A 20558-nucleotide genomic window follows, 5' to 3' on the forward strand; every position below is an offset into this window, starting at 1 on the left:
ACCAAGCAAGTGAAGTAATAAACTGTGCTTAGCACAGATCTATCTATTAGGCATCAGTCTTTTAAAAAACAGGTATTGTTTGAGAAGGACCTGATGATCTAGAAGACTTATTCTGACAAAGTATATATAGCTCTTTCGCGTGTGGAGTGAAAAGAAGTAAACAATTTGTTCTCAGTTTTAATGCTTAAAATAGAATGAAATAGAACAACAAAAGGAAAAGGCATGAAATAGAATCTCTTGTAGGCAAGTTGAAATCTGTTTTATTTACCACACACTTAAACTAACATTTTTCTTTTAAAATGTATTAATTTCATAGAACAGAAGGATAAACCATCTCACTTCATAATATGTCCACTTGAAACAATACATAGACTTCAAGTGCTGGTTCTGATTGTGGTCAGAATTTTAAGTTAAGTCTTATGAGGATAGTGGGGTTTTTCTGGTAAGTTATGATGTTAATATGTTTTTGCTTCTGAAATAATTTAAAATCATATTTAATTTTTTTTGGTCTGGAAATTTCTTCTTCTATATCTGCCACCCACAACCCAGTCTACATTTGAATTTACTAGTTTGGCTGTATGCATTGAGAAGTGATAATTAAGAAACAGCAACAGAAAGTTTATAAAGTTTCAGAGTACATGATTAGGGCACATTATTGTATAAATAAAGTTAAAGCTAAGGTTTTGTTTCCATATGCTTCAATTCTCATCAAGCCGATTCCAAATTACCTTACATTTTTGAAAGTTCCAAATAAATTTAGATTTTATAGATATAGCAGATTGAAACATAGTACCTTACCATCTTTTCTGCCTATTGGACTTACATTATGGATCTAGGAGGCATCAAGTGCCATATTAAACATATTCTTGCCACCAGCTTCTATGAAATTGATGTCTTTAATCAAGTCATGCATATAAATTTGATCAGTGCTATTCTGTATGGATTAGGATCTAAGGGTTTATACATAAAATTGATCTATAAGGAGATATATGCTCAGACATGCAGAGTCATGCTGGGGATGCCCACGGGTCTCCCCATTTTCACACTTAGATTGCTAGGTGAAGTCAAAGCTAAATTCTAATTCCATTTAGTTTTAAGAAATAATCTGCCTTCTCTCTTTCCTGAACAGTTTCCAATTATTTAGCTTTTTTCCTCTAAAATCCATGGAGCAGAGTTAAGCACTATGTTCCCTTTAATTTCATAGCATATTTGAAGGAGCTTTGTAAGGAATGGAGCAAGATAAGAGCGTACCAAGCATGAAAAAGGCCAGATTCTTGAATCATATTTGCAATGTGTTAAATTATATGGGGAACACTGCAGTCATTTTTATTCAAGAGTAAAGTGACACTGGAAAACAATACTTTTTCAAGATAATCATTTAGATTTATTTTTAAAAGGAGAGGAGAGTTCTCTTGTTGATTTTATAAGAGCAAAGGCAACAGTCAGCCATTCTTTTGGCTAATTCATGCAATCCTCAAGTAAAACTTAAGCCCAGGTTACTTTGGTAGGATTTAAAGTAGTAAGACATATGTGAATAAAATGATATTAGGTCTGTGTAATTCTGAATAATAAAATAAAGATTAAGATGGTAATATTGGTCCCTCAAGTACTGGTATTTAAACTTTAAAAATCAATCAAGAGAGAAGATTAAGTGGTGTTTCTTTGGTACTAAAAATGTAAAGCTAAGACCAAATTGTTCTACTTCACAGATTTAAGATACAAAGAATGATATTTAAAGATATTAAAATAACTATTACATTATCTTCAGTTTGTAAAGAATCTCCTATGAAGTACACTTAGGAGAAATCCCTGAGTATATTAAATACTCTATTAGTATCTTTCTTCATAAACAAAGAGGAACAATTTAAAGGCTTTGCAAGACATATAAACACAGTGCTTAGTAAAAACATTATCTGTTTATAAGGCTCTCTCCATCATGCTTGTAAATTAGGCCACCAAATGCTTAAGAGGAGAAATAATAGATTCACAAAATTAAACTCTAACATTGGACACATTAACCACTCTCAAGTAAATTTAAAAACCATTCTCTGATGGTGTTTCTATGTTGTTTTAGCCACTCGATATTGTTTTTCACTGTTTCCAGCACTTGTTCCCTAGGTTTTTCTCCTGCTCCAGCTTGCGGATATTTTGCAAAAAAGCTCTCCATCTAGAAAAGAGAGAGGAGTAATTAGGATTGTCATTTATAGCCAAATTAGTCTTCAAGAATTTCATTCACAAACTGGATTTGCTTCCTTCTTACCTAGAAATTCAGTATCACTGTACAACATTGAGCTACACCTCCGGCGCATCATTCAGACTGAACCCATCTCTCAGATTAGCAATTGTTATCCATGGTTTTTGGATCCCTGCAGCATGTCAAGCCAAAATAGGCTCTTATATTTTGGGGAAGGATGGCAGCATGTCAATCGCTAGCATGCCCATTTATGTTTCTGCTGCTTTGTCTATTTTCTCTGAATTCCCCAAAGTGTTCCCTGGAAAGTCTGACCTATGGAGTGATGGTTTTGCTTAGCCTTTCACTTCAGGATTCTGGAGTATTTTAATGTACTTTCAGTTCACTTATTGAGGACTCATAAAACAAATCTTTGTTAAAATTAGTGCCGTCCTCCCTCTGACCTCCAAAGCCCTACCCCAAACTCAACTATACTAGGATTATTTGCTATAAAAATAAGAATAATTTGGTTTTTAACGTACAGAAAACTCTTAGCATTCTAATATCTAACACACAGATATTGAAACTTCATACAATCTCTACTTGTTCAACATTAACAGACATTTTTCCTCCTTTGGATTTGAGATATTTGAAACCTGAAAGATTTGAGATTAGTTTTGAAATTATAAAACTATGAATTCTGAATGGAATCAAATATTGACCAACTTATTCCAGAGTTACAGTTACAGGAGAGGCGAGACTTTCTGCCCATGCTTTCGTGAACTAAACTGTCTGGTGTGGCCTTCTCAGCAACCCCAGCCTCAACTTTCTCAGCTTTTAAACTGTCTTAGAGGTTCTTTGAATTGTTTTATGTTTAGAAAAAAAAATAGGTATACATTTTATTAGATAGAAGAATTATTTCTCAATTCACTATGTATACTTATCCAGATAAATACATGTTTACACTTTAAATGTATACAATTAAAAAATACAAAACCAAAAAGAATTCTCTTTCTCATTGTCTTCTGTGATTTGAATTGAGAAAATATCATTTCTATTTGGAAAAATAGTTTCATTCTATCCCATTACTGGGTATATACCCAAAGGATTATAAATCATTCACACACGTATGTTTATTGTAGCACTATTTACAATATCAAAGACTTGGAACCAACCCAAATGCCCATCAATGATAGACTGGATAAAGAAAATGTGGCACATATACACCATGGAATACTATGCAGTCATAAAAAAGAATGAGTTCATGTCCTTTGCAGGGACATGGTTGAAGCTGGAAACCATCATCCTCAGCAAACTAACGCAGGAACAGAAAACCAAACACTGCATGTTCTCACTCACAAGTGGGAGTTGAACAATGAGAACACATGGACACAGGGAGGGGAACAACACACACCAGGGCCTGTCAGGGTGTGGGGAGAAAGGGGAGGGAGAGCATTAGAACAAATACCTAACACATGGGGGGCTTAAAACCTAGATGGCGGGTTGACAGGGTGAGCAAACCACCATGGCACATGTATACCTATGTAACAAACCTGCACATTCTGCACATGTATCCCAGAACTTAAAGTACAATTTTTTTTAAAGTGTTTCATTCTGTTCTTTCTTGGACAAATGCAGAGGAATTTATCTTTATACCTGCCACAGTTGCAGTTCAGTGTTGAATGGCTCTGCTATTGTGACAATTCGGCCGAGGTTTCTGTTATTGAGTGTAAATCTGGAGAGAAATTTAGAGGAAAAGGAAGTGTAAGTGCTCAGAATGTTACATATTTTCTCTAAATGCAGATGTTTCCTTCTTATTTCATAGTTTGTAAAAGTAACTTTCAAAGTAAGCAAAACACAGTAAGAAAACCCATTTTACTTCAAATCATTCAATTCAAGGTAAATTCTTAGTAAATTCTGTACTTCTTTTTGTAGACAAATTGACACAACCCTCTCAGATATGGAAGACTGCTTGTTGTCATCCCCAAATCTTTTCTTTTTTTCCTGCACACATGAGCACCCTGCTAGAGACTTTCTCAGGCTCTCTCATAGCTAGGTGTCCACAGGTAATCAATTCTTACCAACAGAACATTAGCACAATGTTCAACTGCAGCCTCTTTGCTTAAATAAAGGGAAATTGCTTGCCTAGACTTCTTGGTTTTTTTCTCCCGTTCCTCCAAGCTAGAACATGGACATACCAGTGATACGGCTTCAGCCATGCAGATAGGATACTGGCCTGGCCTCACAAAGCAGAACCACACTCACAACTTGAACCACTCACTTCAGGAGTCTCACCGTAGTGAGAACTAATTACCCACACACGCCCTTTCAGCGGCTGCCTTTCTATGTTTCCGTTATGGCAGAACACCTCCAGCATCATTATCCTAATACTCTATGCATCTTCCTGCTGGTACTGAAATTTAAATATAGGCTATTTATTCCGCTTTCAAAAAGCTTTATTAGTTGCTGGCATGTGGGGGTTATGATCTGTATCAGTCTGCCTAAGCAAAGAAACCTAAAGCTAAGTTCCAAGATAGAATTTTAAAGATGATACAATGAGAACACGTGGACACAGGAAGGGGAATATCACACACCGGGGCTTGCTGTGGGGTGGAGGGAGGGGGGATAGCATTACGAGATATACCTGATGTAAATGATGAGTTAATGGGTGCAGCACACCAACATGGCACATGTATACATATGTAACAAACCTGCACATTGTGCACATGTACCCTAGAACTTAAAGTATATATAAAAAAAGATGATATTCTATCCCTTTTCTTTTTGCATTTTCTTTCATAAAGAGCAAGAATCAGAAGTTTCCTTATAGACCACAAATGGTTGTGATAGAGGTAAAAAAATCTCATCACAACTAGTCACAGTGCAAGAAACCCACAAAATTATGTATAAACCTTAAACCCCTGGAATGTTGAGGAGGGACACAAGAAAATATGTACACAGCAATAGGATAAATTTTACATTTAAAAATTATTACAGGCCGGGTGCGGTGGCTCACGCCTGTAATCCCAGCACTTTGCTAGGTCAAGGTGGACAGATGGCTTGAGGTCAGGAGTTTGAGCCCACCCTGGGCAACATGGTGAACCCCATCTCTAACAAAAATACAAAAAGTAGCTGGGCACGTGGTGGTGTGCGTCCCACAAGTAGTCACAGCTACTTGCTGGGCTGAGGCGGGAGGATCGCTTGAACTGGGGAGGTCGAGGCTGCAGTAAACCAAGATTGTGCCACTGCACTCCAGCCTGGGTGACAGAGTGAGACCTTGTCTCAAAAAAAAAATTTATATAGCTATATATATAGAGTACATATATATAATTTTATATAAATATTAAATGTTTCCCTTCATATATATACACACATATATATGCAAAAGCAGAAATCATGAAGATAAAAGCTGATAGTTTGTTTTATGCAAATTAAAAATTTTATACTGAGCTGGGAGGTGATGGTTTGCCCTTGTAATCCCTGTGACTTGGGAAGCTGAGATGGGAGGATCCACTGAGCTGAAGATTTCAAGACTAGTCTGGGCAACAAAAGAGTTTTATATACACACACACACACACACACACACACACTCCTACCATATACAAAATTAAAAGCCAAATACTAATTGAGAACAAATCGTTGTAACATATATGATAAAGAGCAAATATTTTTGCCATTTAAAGAACCCTTCCAAATTGGTAACAGGGAGAAATATGCCAGCATGAATTTAGCAAAGGAATGAAAATGTACCAATGGGAAAAGAATAAAATGTTCTAGTAATCAAGCATGATTTCAGCATACCAGGCCGTGCCCACTCTTATCACAGACGCCACTGAATTTAAAGCCAATATGTTTTTCATCCCTAATGTCATCAGTCATTATCTAAAATGTGATTCTGAGGCATTAGTAATGCTGCCCCTAAATGCATGTACTTTCTTGGCTCTGACACATTTCCTAAATCTCCCCAGGCTCTCAAATCCTTTCATCTAGCCCTCTGGAACTGTCCCTTTACAGGGAACATTACTTCTCATTCTCACTTAAAGAATGTTTATATTCCCACAACCTTTGTAGCATCAGGTCAGGAAATGGAGTCAGTGTGCTCATGCTCCCCATTGCTGCTTCCAGACCAGCACTCCTCCACCCTCTTTAAAAACCTCTGTTCCCTTATGTTATTCCCTCACATTTAATGATACATTTTGGTACCTCACTCCTCCAAGCCATGCCATCATCCTAGGTAATTTCCAGGTCCACACAGATGAATGATATACCATCTCTTCTCTTAGTTCTTTAACCTTATTTTCAATAATATTTTCTTCACTCGACTTCAGCCACCAAACTCCTATGATACTTTGTGATCATCCATAAGTCATCTGCCTCTAAAATTGTTAATTTATTCACCCTCTATGGCATGTTATATCTTTCAGTTTCCACTGTGACTGTTCTTTCACTTTACCTGGATTTCTGGTCCTTTGACTATCCCCACCCCTACTATCTCTTAAACCATCAGTTTTTCCTTTTCTTTCATTTATTTCTTTATGTAGTTCAGATGGTCTACCATTTTGAATAACATTTTTGCCTAAGACCCGAACTTTTTTATACTAATAATTTATGTCTAATAAAGTATACATGTATTTGTGTGACTCTTTACTTAAAATTTGTCTCTACTCAAAGCTTCATGAGGACAGAGAACCAGGTCTATTTCTCCTTACTATTGCATCCCCAATGCCAGTCATAATGCCTAGCACAGAGTAGGCGCTCCACAATATTTACTGGATGAAAGAAATGTAATTTAAAATGAGATATCAGTTTTCATATATTCAATTAGCAAAGATACATAAAAATAACAACAACAAGCATTGAAAAGGGTTGGGAAAATAGGCAGTTACTAGCAAAATTTTTTAGAATGGTAATTCTGCAACATTTATCAGAAACCCTAAAAATAAACACATCTTTTCACCCAGTAGTATTACTTCTACTATTACTTGTATTCTAAAGAAATTGTCAAGGACATTAAAAAAAACAGCAAAGGATTCAGTGTAAAAGACTGTTCATCAATACACTACGTATAGTTGTAGGGAACAGTTCTATTGTCCAACATATAGGGATTGGCTAAGTAAACTAAGATATATGTACAAATTGAAACATTATTAAGCCATTCAAAATAACATTGAAGATGGACACTTAAAGACATGAAAAGACACCCACAATATAGGATGATGAGAAAAAAAGCAAGTTATAAACCATATTTATAATATGTTTCCATTTCTGTAAATTAAGTAAACAGACATAGAAAAACTCAAGGAGAAACAGTAATATGACAATGGGAGTTATTTCTTGGTGGTTGCATTACAGGTAATTTTTATACTCATTTTTGCTTATATGCATTGTGCAAAAAACACATATCAGTTTTACAATAAGAAAATAGGAATTTTAAAAAGCAAATCACACTGAGTCTAAAGGACATATTTAGAAATTAGCAATGAACATACTGAGTGAAAATTGCAACTACTTGTTTAAATACCAGAAAGGCCAGAACAAAATATGTACATCCCAGTATACTAGTATCATATAAAGCATAGAAAATAAGGGAAAATATACTGCTTGCTTATCATATTGGTTATTTTTGAAAACTCAAATAAGGATCTAATTATATTTTAAACAATTTGAAAAAAATTGTACATATATTGTCTTCTTGGATTCAATATTTATACAAGTATTATTACATTATCCAAAAGAAATAATTTTAATACACACAAAACTTTGAAGTGCTTATTAAATTGTTTGGTTTATGAGGTAGTATTTGAAGGGTTTCAATCATGTCCTATTGACTTAATTTTTCATCTACCGTCATAAGCTATAATCACACCACATTATTATTGAGTCAACTCAACTTCACCGTTTCATCTAAGAGTTTATTGGAAGAAACAAAAGCAAAGAATAATTTCTGAAGTATCTTTGGGACTTTGCGGTTAAGTCTCAAACTGGCAAGGACATTAGTAGTGTGGCCATCAGTTGTCATAAAAATCACATGACAAAAGCTTTATTTAAATAAAAGCTTATTTATTTCAGGATGACAATAAATTGTTCAGAAATGGAGAGAGTAAAACTATTCATCCTGAAATCTGGCAAACGTTCAAGTGTTTGGAAATATTTGGATACAGTTTGGCTCATTTTTGTTTAATTTTTATTATCCAATTTTCAAGGGGAAATTCTGCTTATTCAAGCCAAGTACAATTAATATTAGGTGTTTGTGTGTATTAGACATGAGGTTATTATGAAATTTTATGTTTGGGTCATTTGAAATAATATCTCATGAGAATGAGATCATTAGATTATGAAGAAATGCTAAAAGCCTTTGTCAAAAGTTGTGGAGTACTTATGGAAATAGTTTATCTTCTTTTTTTTAATCTTGAAAAACAATCAATTTATCAGGCCTAATACATTTATTTTAAGGCTATACGTATATGAACTTTATGACAAGGTAAAACCTATTTTTTTTCTACTTCTTAATTTTCTTGAAGTGTAACAACTAATTTTTAAAAATGAAAAATGCATTATTTGAAATAAATCACAGCAAAGCTACTCAAATAGGCCTTGAGAAATATTTATTCAATAAATGATAAGTTAATGGCCATTTTATTACGCAAAATAAAACATTATTTACTTATCTTTTCATAATAACTCAAAAGTAAATTTTGTGCTTCATCTACATAGGTTTCTTGCACCATACACCACAAAAAAAGAGATAGTTTTATGGTCTTTTCAATTAAAACAAAATATGCAGTATTTATCACTAGCCATATATTTTTCAAAATGGAGAGTATTACCTTGCATGATATAAACTGTTACATCTAGATAATAACATATTCTTAATAGCTAGATTCATTCATTCTAAATTAAGCATTTCATTTAAACAATCATAAAAGATGAACAATGCACATGAGTGCACGTGCGCACACACACACACACACTCACATGCACACCAACCAGTCTTCATAGAGATGGATGAACAGTGACACTCCAATAGTTACAAGAATAGAAAAGGTAAAAATTTATCACAAACAGGCAGAAGCGATGCAGTGTATTTTGGTTGGGAGCTAGAGATAGAATCTGAATCTCAGAAGGAAAAGAAATGTAAATGGAGAGAATAGCACTCTGGTGAGTTGTGGGGTGGAAAAGAGAAAATAATTAAAAGTTATCATTGCAGTTGGTATTTCTCATAAGGCAGTCATTATCAATGAGGCAGTGCTGCTGGATTGACAGGAGAGATTAAGAGGAGGTAACACAGGCTATTTCCTAATGTAGGGATTACAGATGGTAAAGGTCTTTTCATCAATGTTTATACATTTATTTGGGACATATGTTAATTCTATAATATAGAATAGTTTATACATATTATTCTATTTTATACTCTGTCAAAGAACTGCCTTCTGGATGGAAATTGTGCATTATATTTAGAGTATCAGAACCAAGAGCAGCAATATTTCTTCTGCACAGGGCTGAAGAAATATGAAGTTTGGAAAAGCATCTCTTTAACTGATTTTGCTTTTGTCCTTGCTGTTTCCCATTTAAAAACTTCTATTGCCTAGGAAATATAATTCCCTTTTAAGAACCATTCAAAATACTTGAACTTTCATTATCTGGTCAGGATAGGTAATAGTTATCACCCATATAAGCTCAGTACGATATAGAACTCTAATTTGAACCCAGGTCCAATAATTTTTACCTAGCTTTCATCGAATATTAATTGAGAACTAAATAGGTGCCTGGCATTATGCTAGGTATTAACACAACAGGCAGAATTGTATTAACGTGTTTTAACCAAACTAAAAATAATGCAATTTAGTCTTCCAGATCTCAGAATCCTATAGGTCAGCTGAAACAATAATTTCCAGAAAAAAACTGTTCTTAAAATTAACTAGTACATTGCTTCCCTGGAAGGACAATACCATGATCCTTTACCTCTAATAATATGCCATTTTAGATATTGTATAGATGTCAGAGACGGTGGCCCAAAGAAAAATGGAGGAACCAGTAGATAGTATGAAACAAAGAGAACAGCAGACCATTATCAGATCATCCCACCTGTTGACTAGATAGTCCCAGTTGAGTTGTATCCAATTCCAGGCCATGTTCTTCCCATAGCTGTTATATGAGATATATCGAATGACTGTAAACACATCCTGAGTTTTAATAAGGTTTGTGTCCTTGAGCAAATCCAAATACCTAAGAGAAGCCAAACAGAAAAACAATTCAAAGTGAACTTATAATGTTCACCCTTAGCTAAATTCCAATACAAAATAGTTTTCATGCCAGCAATTCAATTCTTGAGGTATCAACTGACAAAGTTAATTAAATATGACAAATGATGAAAGACATCTTGAAATTTTCTGATATGCTTAACTGTTTTTAAAGAACCACCTATGATTTTAAAGACTAGTGGACTGTAAATTATAAAAACATTTAAAATTAAATTATTTTAGAAGCATCAAAAACCATTTTAAAACACAGAATTTTAACCATTAATATTTTAAAACAGCATTTATTGAATAGACTACTTCACACACTTCCCTATTATCCAGCTGGATTTTTAAAAGAAGCCAGTAAATTAAGAGAATGTATCTATGCTCTTATATTCTATAGGAAGGCAGTTGTTTGCTCTTCCCTAGATTGTAAGAAATAATCCTATAATGTAACCTATATGGTTATATTAGTTGACAATAATTAAGAACACAAATAAGTACAAGATAAATTAAATGACTAAATGGATAGGTTTAATTGTATGCCATGGCTATACCTAGAGTAGCATTTCTAGCCCAAGACCTTACAAGTGTATATTTTATTGAAAAAGTGTTTCCAAATAAGGTCAGCACACATTTTATTCACTGTGACAAGGGAACCTCAAAAAGTAGATGTCTACTACTGATAGATTAGATGTATTTTCATGTTACTGAAGTCTTGCTGCCCCATGGCATCCTACCCATTGGCTTAATTCCTTTGTATCTTTAGGAGGATATAAGATAATTACTACAACAAACGGATCACTGTTCAACTTGAGTTGTGAGCCTTTGAGAGTCAGCCTTTGTCAAAGAGAAAAGATATTTCTAAATTACGTATGTTTTTATTAACATACTTGACATAGAAATTTACCCTAAATGAGACTGGAGAAAACTCAAGCTTAAACAAAGTCCATGCCACATGGGAAACTGGAAAACACAACCCCTTAAGAACAGGTCTGTAGTTCAGCATGTACATTTGCACTATGCCAAAATGGCATGGGAGAGTGATAGTACATCATAGCATAGACAAGGTGGGGTGAATATATGAATGAGTTTAAGCTAACGACCCTGGTTCCTTTGACTTGTGGGTCCTGTTTATGGGGTCCTATCAGTTTCTTCAGCCTAGCAATAAGAGGCAGGGATGCTGGAAGACATGATGGGAAAACAAAAATACCATACATACAGCACAGGTACTTCATGAACAGAAGCAAGTGACTGGGACCACTGCTTTCATCTCTGGATGACAGATAGTGTACCAGAAGGTAAAATGTGATCAATGAAAACTCAATGGACTCTGGCCCAGACCAAAATAGGTAAACACCTTAAGGCCAAAGCAGCAAAAATCAGAGGTCTCTTTCTCCATCACCACAAAGGTGGCATGTCTCCCTATGCAGAAGGAGCATGAGGTAGGGAAGGAACTCTAGAAGACTCAACATTTACTCCAAGAGACTATTTAAATGAGAATTCTAGTTTAACGATTCATTTAAAAACTAGACGGGCAGACAAAAATAGTCAACATCAGTTGTTCTCCCTCTCACGGGTTCATCACCCAGCCGTGTGAGAACTCTTGGGAATAACCAGGTAGAAAATCAAGGTCCTAGCAGGCGCGGTGGCTCACGCCTGTAATCCCAGCACTTTGGGAGGCCGAGGCGGGCGGATCACAAGGTCAGGAGATCGAGACCACGGTGAAACCCCGTCTCTACTAAAATTACAAAAAATGAGCCGGGCGCAGTGGCGGGTGCCTGTAGTCCCAGCTACTCGGGAGGCTGGGGCAGGAGAATGGCGTGAACCCAGGAGGCGGAGCTTGCAGTGAGCCAGGATCCCGCCACTGCACTCCAGCTTGGGCGACAGAGCAAGACTCCGTCTCAAAAAAAAAAAAAAAAAAAAAAAAAAAAAAAAAAAAAGAAAATCAAGGTCCTACATTTTCTTTGCACTTGCAGTTGTGTGGATAAATCTACTTATATGAAAATACAACGTATCAATCACATGTTTCAAATAAGAAAGGAATTCCAAGGATGCTGGTACTGCAGCCTGGACTTGCTACAGAATCTTCTTTTATTCTGGTCATTATTTGAAACTGGAAGACTTTGTAAATGGTTAAGGTAACATACTCAAATGTGAGATATACTGCTTCCAAAATTAAAAAAAAAAAAAGATTACCAAACCCACTAAAATAATCTTTTTCTGTGGCATGTCAGTCAAGGTGCAACAAATTTCTTTTACTTTGGAGGGAATATTATGATGTGCTCTAACCTATTGAACTTCCAGAAACTGCACTAAAGTGGTGGGATCCTGAATTTTTATGCAATTTATCTTTCATCCCCCAGTTCACAAGGTTCTTAGTAAGGCATCTAAAGTACTTGCTAATTTTCTTACCAGATAACAATCAGCACAATGCCATCAAAGTAATGAATTAGTGATGTTTTGTGAAATGTGAAAATGATCAAGTTCTTTTTTTCTTTTAAATAGATACGAGATCTCACTATGTTGCCAAAGTTGGTCTTGACCTCCTGGGCTCAAGAAAACCTCCTACCTCAGCCTCCCAAAGTGCTGGGATTATAGGCACCAGCCACTGTGCCCAGCCAAGATGATCAGGTTCTTGATGAACTGTCATGGCAGAGAGCAGGAGAATTAATACATAGCCCTGAGGTAAGAGGCTGAAGGTATATTATTGGCTCTACCTGGTAAAAGCAAACTGCTTCTGGTTATCCTTTTAAATTGGTATTGCATTGTAATTTACTATTTACATTCTGCCTCTCCCATGAAGCTGTAAGTATCTCAAGGATAGATGTAATTTTTATTCATGTTTTATTCATTTTTATTTCCACAATCTACATATCTATACATAGAAAGGACACCATAAGTGTTGGTTGAATAAATGAAGTAAATAACTCAGACACTATAACTAAGCAAAAAATGAATTAAGGAAGAAGCCTGTTGATTTCGAGTATAAATGCAGAGTGGGAAATGAGTCATAGATGAGCTTCAAGTGGTCTTTGCGCCTTCTGAGTAAAGTGTAAATACATTTGCGGCAGACACTCCTCTTTCTCTAATCACAGAGACTAGTTTTGCTCTGATACCATTAGATATCCTTGATCTTAGGTAAAGCAGACTTCTACCCCAGTCCCAGATAATTCTAATGGGCTCAAATCAGCCAAAGGAATTCAAGTTCACCCTAGTGAGCAAAGGATCAAGTAATAGTCCCAGAGTGTGGGCCACAATGATGAAGGGTGACCCAGTTCTGGATTATGAGGGGAATTGGAGACAATTGTCCTGTTGGCATAAAAGACAGAGCCTGTGAAGAAACTCTTTTGCTCCTGTCCTACCTCCATTACACATGTTTGTGTAAAAACAAAATGTTTCAAGCTCTGTAAGTCATGAGACATCCAACATGTCGATCATGGAAAATCAGAAAGAGAAGAGCCTGGGTCCTGAGTGAAAATGTTGAGCCACTGCATACAACTAGAAGCTACCTACCTCCAGAATGTTTTCATATGAGATTACATTTCCTTATTGTTTAGGCCAGTCTTATATGGATATTTTGTTTCTTGCAGGGAAAATAATTTTTATCGATATTTTTGGCAACAAAACATCATACTTTAATCAGACTCTTAAAGAGACTGTGACACATAAACTATTAAATACCATTTATATATGTGAAATAAAAGCCCAACTTACCTTGACAAAAGAGTAACGTTCTTCACTGATGCTAATCCATAAAGCAGTTTTTCTTTTTCTTGAGCTAATGAAGTTTTCTGGTATTGCTCAAGAGTGTAGTTCCATGAAATCTCATTGCCAGAGTTCTGCATCCCATACCGATACACTAGAAGCCTGAGATTTACGGGAAGACTAGAAGAAGAAACAGTGTTTCAGAGATTTCAACTACTCTTTTCTCAATTGTGTCTTCTAAACATAAAAATGTGAGTAATCACCTTACGGTCCCATTTAGCCACTGCTCAAATAAAAAGGAAGCATTGTTCAAGGCTTCTCTGTCTCCCACCTTGCACGCAAACCCTAACACGGAGGAACGGAGTAACCTTAAACAACAAACAAACACAAATCCAGGGCCTTAAGCACTTTTCAACAAGTCTTAAAACAAAAAACAAATGTTAAATGAATTTTAGTTGTTAAAAAGTGAGAAATAACTTTGTGACATGGTCTCCAGCATCATTCCATCCCAGAGAATCTGCAATAGGCTTCACTTGACTTTGGAAGTATTCCTGAAATAAAAGCATAATAAAAGCATAATTTACTTGGAAGTATTCCTGAAATAAAAGCATAAATTATTACTTAATTTACTACGTATCAGTAGTATCCTGATTATTATACTCAGCACCCCCTATTATAATCGGTTTTCCTACAAATTCAGAGAACTTGCGCTTGTCCTTAAAATAACAATGTATTTGATTTTTATCACATTGCAATTTTGCCTCAATCCTGAAAAATATAAACCACCCTGGACCTTCCTGTAATGTTTTACACAAGTTTGGGCAAGGCCTTTTAACCCCTAGTTCTTAGTTAACATATGTAATAAATAGGAAAACACTCAACATACTTTCTGCACTAAGAAGATTGCTTAAGCATATATGAAAAAATAAAAATAACTGATATTTGTATATTGCTTTAGGTTTTACAAAGCACTTTCATATTATTTGATCCTCACTATACCATTACCGTAGGCAGGCAAGTGTTGGCATTCCTAACGTACAAAGGAAATTCAGACTCACAAATGTTAAATCATTTGTTCAAGATCTTTCATTTTGTAAACAGAAGAGCTAGAGATTTGAATCCAGAATTTGTTCAAAAATACGAGTGTCCTACTTATGTGCTACAGAAATCATAAAGCAAGGAAACAGTATTTAGAATGACTACTTATAATAAAATCTCAATGTAGAAATATCAGCAGTAAGAATAAGAAGATATAATATTATGTTTAAGAAGAAGAATTCATTTTAACATAGATAAAGTCCATTTTTAAAAAGATCTAACTAGTATTTATTGTTTAAAATGTTGTATATTTTAAGTAAAATATTAATTGTTGTATTCCTTCTAACACTAAAATGCACCTAAGTGGTATGTATGCAGAACCATAAATTCTGATGTACTTCAAATTGAAAAAGAATAGACGGTGTAGCTTTGCTTTGATTAGTCAAGTCATTGCACTTTCTTTTGATTCCACGTGGCAAGCAAACATGGTTTATGTCCCCAGGAGCTCCTTCTCTCAGAAAGCATCCTATTCTACTAATGGTTAAATATTTACTTTGGTAAGATACCATAGCATTAACATCACCTCAATCATAGGATATAGCTCTTTATCATCTTCAAACATGCTAATGATGTAGGTTACAGCTGAAATGACTCTCTGCCATGGTAAAAAATTCTCTTCCTTTTTGAGATACATGGTCAAGTTCAAAGCCACCTTATAATCTAGAAGTTGAGCTCTGAGAAAGACAAAAAACAAAACAAAACAAAAACCCCACAGTTAATTAAAAATCACAGACTTTAGTTTCCATTTAACTGAAAGTTTTGGCGATCAAAGCATTCCATGTTAATGAGGATTCTTCCATTCAACAATCAAGGAATTGCATTTATTGGTTGAAGCCCAATCAAAAAGTTTTGTCCAAAATTATATAGTCGTGCTTTCATACATTCAATAGTAAGGAGGAAGAAAGGCATTAAGATGTACCTTTGAAAAAGCACAAGAGCAAAATTTCAAATAAAACAAAAGCCATTTAGCTGTACAGTTAATATTCATAAATAGAAACTTTTAAATTCTAGGTTCCCAAGCAGGTTATAACATATAAGTGTACATTATAAATGTATTTTGTTGAAATTATTTACATTGGCTTATGAAGAAGAAACATAAATAACAGTATTCATGAATCCTGAATGCTTAAAACATTCAAATTGAACTTTCATTTTCCTTTATAACATCTTCTTTCTTATCCATTTCCCAGTAATACTCATTAAAAAAGTAAATTTTTCTCTTCTAGAAAATTTTGAAGATACTATCGACATTTCAAAGGTTAAAAAATCAACTTTCTTTTCCTTTCAAAAGAATTTTTGAACCTTTTGAAATCAGCTCAGCTTTCCCACTTCCCTGTCCTGTTTTTATTTTATTTTTTTTTTTAACTCCCTGTCTCATGAAATTACTCTCTCAAGAAACCACTGGTACAAGAACCTCTATTTCTGACCCTGCTTCTAGGGAACTCAACTCAAGACTGCTAGCATTCTTACACAACTTTGGGTCTCAAACTCCATTTAAGTCCATAGGCAAAGAGCAATTCTGAAGGCCAGACTTCGTTGAGACTTTTCTTTGTTCAAAAATATTCTGTTTATATAATGAGAGCCCAGCCTGGGGAACTTAAATTATAGAAGTTTACTATATCTTATAGTGTAGAGAGGTTGGAAGTTACAGCTTAAAATTTCCACCAAATAAAATGGAGAAGAGGACAAAGGTCATATGAGAGCATTCTTGCTCTTCTATATTAGGCTAAGGCACCTAGGAAGGTTGGGGGACTCTTATAGCAGAAGGTTTGTTTTTTGTTTTCCTGAGTGTAATTTGGAAAGACTGCACAGTCCTTCTTAGAGAAGCCTGAGTTAAGTAGTTAAGTATAGTGTCTTGTCAAACATAACTCTCCAGAGGGACAACAAAAATGGTTGAGAGAGGTGCCTGGGTGAGTAAAACTGACCCCATGTACTTGGGTCCTCCGGCAAGTTTTTCAGCTGGTGTGAAGGGCATAAAAAGTTCCCAGCTGTCTAGTCACTCAACTGAACTTGCCAATTAAATTCAGATTTCTGGCTTAAAACAGTCATTTTGCAATTAACTAAATCACCTTTGGATTCTCTTCCCATTCCCCATCTTCTCACTTCCTTTAAGGGAAGTCCATGAGAGGATAGGAAAAGTTGCTTTTAGAGTTCTGTGTTGTTCTCTGGTTATCTCTGCAAACACTTACAAAAATGTTTGTATCTAAGTCCATGATCTTGGCTTGACTGATGTTCACCTGCTGCTTCTTATTTGCTAACATGGCTGTTACCTTGGATATCCTTGGAGCCAGGGGTCCTTGAAACCTGGCTGAAATTCTGCTTAGATCATTAGCTTAGGTGGTCCTTTCAACTGTTCCCTTTGCCATTCTTCCCTTACCTAGTGACTCCTCCCCACCCACAGGCTTACCAGACAGCAGGCTCTGCTTTCCCTTATGTTATTACCCACCCTCTCCAGGCTGTAGCAAGAAGTGGGCTGAAGAGGACAATATCAAGTAATTGCAAAGAGAAAACAAAAAACAAAACAAAACAAAAAACTATTGTAACAAGCAGGGGATGGGGTGGGGGGAAGAATTATTTCTGTGTCTGTTTTGGCAAGGCCCCAAGACTAAGTCTCTTGGCCTATGCTCCAAAGAAAGAAGTAGGACCCCAAAGCAGGACTAACATGGTCAAGAACAGGACTGTGTGATTTTTTGCTGATAGTCCAACACCAGCTTATAAATAAGGTTGAAGAAACTAAGGAGAAACATTTTAGTGGCGGCCTTTCAAAGAGTGCCGTCAGTATACTGAGTACACTGTAAATGCTCTCCCCTCCAAGGGCTAGGGGACCAGATGTTTTTCTGTCTAATTAAGCCTCAGGAGACAGGTTTCAGTGGAACCACTCGAAGAGGTTTACCCGTGTCTCCTGGAACTTGGAGGCACAGTGGTTTGCTGTCTGAAACCCTGAGAAACCCAAGAGATGAGAGGCTATTTGGCTGCTACTCTGGCCTCAGAGTAGAGAGGTGGGACTGCATGAGGTGGCCTGGTCTTCCACATATTGTCAGGGCAAAGCATACATGACAACTTCCTATGGATCGGAAATGGGTCAGACGTTTCCACCTGCCCACCTGAAGAAAACTGCAGGAGAAAGATCCTTCTCAATGGAATAAATATGGGTGACAAAAATCCCATAAAAACACAACACAAGGAAAAGAATCAGCATTAAACATCAACAAAGTTCAGAGAGGACCAAAAGTAGGCAGCACATCAGGATTTTTCTCCCTCTCACCTACTCTCTCTCCCTGTTCTCTTTGCCTTAACTTTGGAGAAACCAGAGGCAGCACAGTGACTGGGGAGATGTAGAAGCTCCAAGCAGAGAAACGAAGAGGAAATCAATCACCCCATTCTCATTGCAGGTGACTGGCCTGAACCTGGCCTAAGGTGGGAGCAGGGAGAAGCTTTAAATGAAGTAGAAAGCTTTGATGATTTTACTTGACTGAGCAAATTATGGAATTGAGAGGGTTTGGATGAACTAGTGGTGATGAGTAAATTTCTTCCCTTGACCAAAAGAGTCATATGCCCAGTCAGGGCAGTAAGAGTACTACCTCTTCAGATCAAGTTGGAAGAGACAGGAGAATAAAAAAATACATTTATTTTCAGATGTATCATTTAGTTCTGATTATTAAATATAGTGGTTACTACATTCCTTTGAATACCTCAGTAGACTTATATAAATTCTAATCCTGCCACAGTTGCTCACCTATTTAACTACACATTTCTTCTCTCTTCCACCCCCTCCACCAAAGTTGCATAGTGGTCTTAGCTTAAGTAGTCTTAGAAGCTGTCCTCTTGGCTCTAACCAATGCTGGTTGAATCTGTTTCTCTCTGCGTCCCATTTTCCTCATGTGCTGCAGAACATCACTGAGCCAGGTGATAGTGCAGGTATTTTCTAGCTCTCTTGTGTGATCCTACATATGTTTTGAATTTCAAATTTGTTTCATTTTCTTCCTCTCCACAGCTCTTCACAATTTTATGGGTCTGTGGCCAAGGAGCTGAGCAAACGTGAGGAAGTATTTCAGTAGTGTAAGTTATTTGCTTGATACTCAGTTCCTCAGAGAGAGCTGTTCAAGAGGCTTTCACTTCATCTTGGAATAGAAAGGACCTCCTACATTGTGATGCAAATTAAACTGTAGAGATAGTACAGTTCTTTGTAATTTCTAACAGTGAAGAAGCTGAGCTTTGGAATAGGACAATTTAAAAATAAAAACTAAATGATTCTGTTTTAAAATACTTATTGATCATCTTATTTCATCATTTAATTTCCCAGATTCTATTCTACACAGTGCCTGGCACATAATAGGTCCTCAATGTTTGTTTATTAAATGAGTGAGTGGTATACTGTAATAGAGTGAAAATAATCTATTACATATCCAGGAGGTTAAACTTGGAGATTCACTAGAACATCATATTGTCTATTAGCTACAAAATGAGTGTAGATTACAAATTCAGAAGAGCTTTTCTAAACGCATCTTCACTACTAATTAATGGTGGATGCATTTTGGTCATGTAATACAATGTATTGAGTTTCTACATGCCAGACAATCTTTTAAGTGATTTATGTCCGTTATCTCATTTATTCCTCACAGAAGTCTTATAAGGTCATCTCTACTTTGGTGATAAGAAAATTGAGCCAGAGAGAGGTTAAGAGACTAACTTAAGGCTATATGGAACCAGGATTTTAATGGGTTTCAAGAGCCTGTTTTCAAACCCCATAATTCCTTCCTTGAAATATGTCAAGGTTTTCTGACTTTCAATATACTATCTAGGAACTCTATGTAAAATAGTTTCCCCTGCCTTTAGTACTACTATACTATTCTTCCAGCTCTCTATTTAGTCAGTATTTATTTTCAACTATTATTGGCCACATATAGTCAGGAGCTGGGTTTGGGTGCCTATCCTCATGAAACTTCAGTTTGATGGGTGAAATGCACAATTATTAAACAATAACAGTAAAGTATTATGAGGAAATATAGGGTCCCTTAAGAAGGATACCCAATCCAGAGAAAGAGGCCATGGGAGGTTACTGAGGGAAGTGGCTCCTCATTCTTAGTACATTGCTTATATCTAGAATGAGGTCACTGCAAAGCCAGAGAAATAAAACTGGTTGTGTCTCCAGCTTCTGCAAAGTGCCAGGAACTCAATAAATGCTTGTTAAATTACTAGTGTTAGACTACATGAATAAAAAAAAAAAATAGAGGTACCATTAGTTCCCCCAATCTACACTTTTTCTAAAGAGCAGATTACCTTCAGACTATGAGAAAAAGAGTCAAATTTTCCAAATTGTCCCCTAATTTTGATCAGTTCTA

General features: G+C 35.9%; 1 protein-coding gene across 1 annotated transcript in view; it reads right to left on the minus strand.

Moving 5' to 3' along the window:
* Positions 1 to 1271: 1271 nt before the first annotated feature.
* Positions 1272 to 20558, minus strand: part of ENPEP (glutamyl aminopeptidase) — an 82728-nt gene continuing 63441 nt past the window's right edge. Inside the window, exons 14-20 of the mRNA XM_050790996.1 lie at positions 15740 to 15890; positions 14596 to 14669; positions 14382 to 14486; positions 14128 to 14298; positions 10256 to 10396; positions 3827 to 3905; positions 1272 to 2167 (exon numbers count right to left, since the gene is read on the minus strand). Of these exons, the coding sequence (XP_050646953.1) occupies positions 2015 to 2167; positions 3827 to 3905; positions 10256 to 10396; positions 14128 to 14298; positions 14382 to 14486; positions 14596 to 14669; positions 15740 to 15890 (874 nt within the window). The 3' untranslated portion in view covers positions 1272 to 2014. The remainder of the gene's footprint in view (positions 2168 to 3826; positions 3906 to 10255; positions 10397 to 14127; positions 14299 to 14381; positions 14487 to 14595; positions 14670 to 15739; positions 15891 to 20558) is intronic.

This window comes from Macaca thibetana, chromosome 5 (assembly GCF_024542745.1).
Source record: "Macaca thibetana thibetana isolate TM-01 chromosome 5, ASM2454274v1, whole genome shotgun sequence".
NCBI lineage: Eukaryota > Metazoa > Chordata > Mammalia > Primates > Cercopithecidae > Macaca > Macaca thibetana.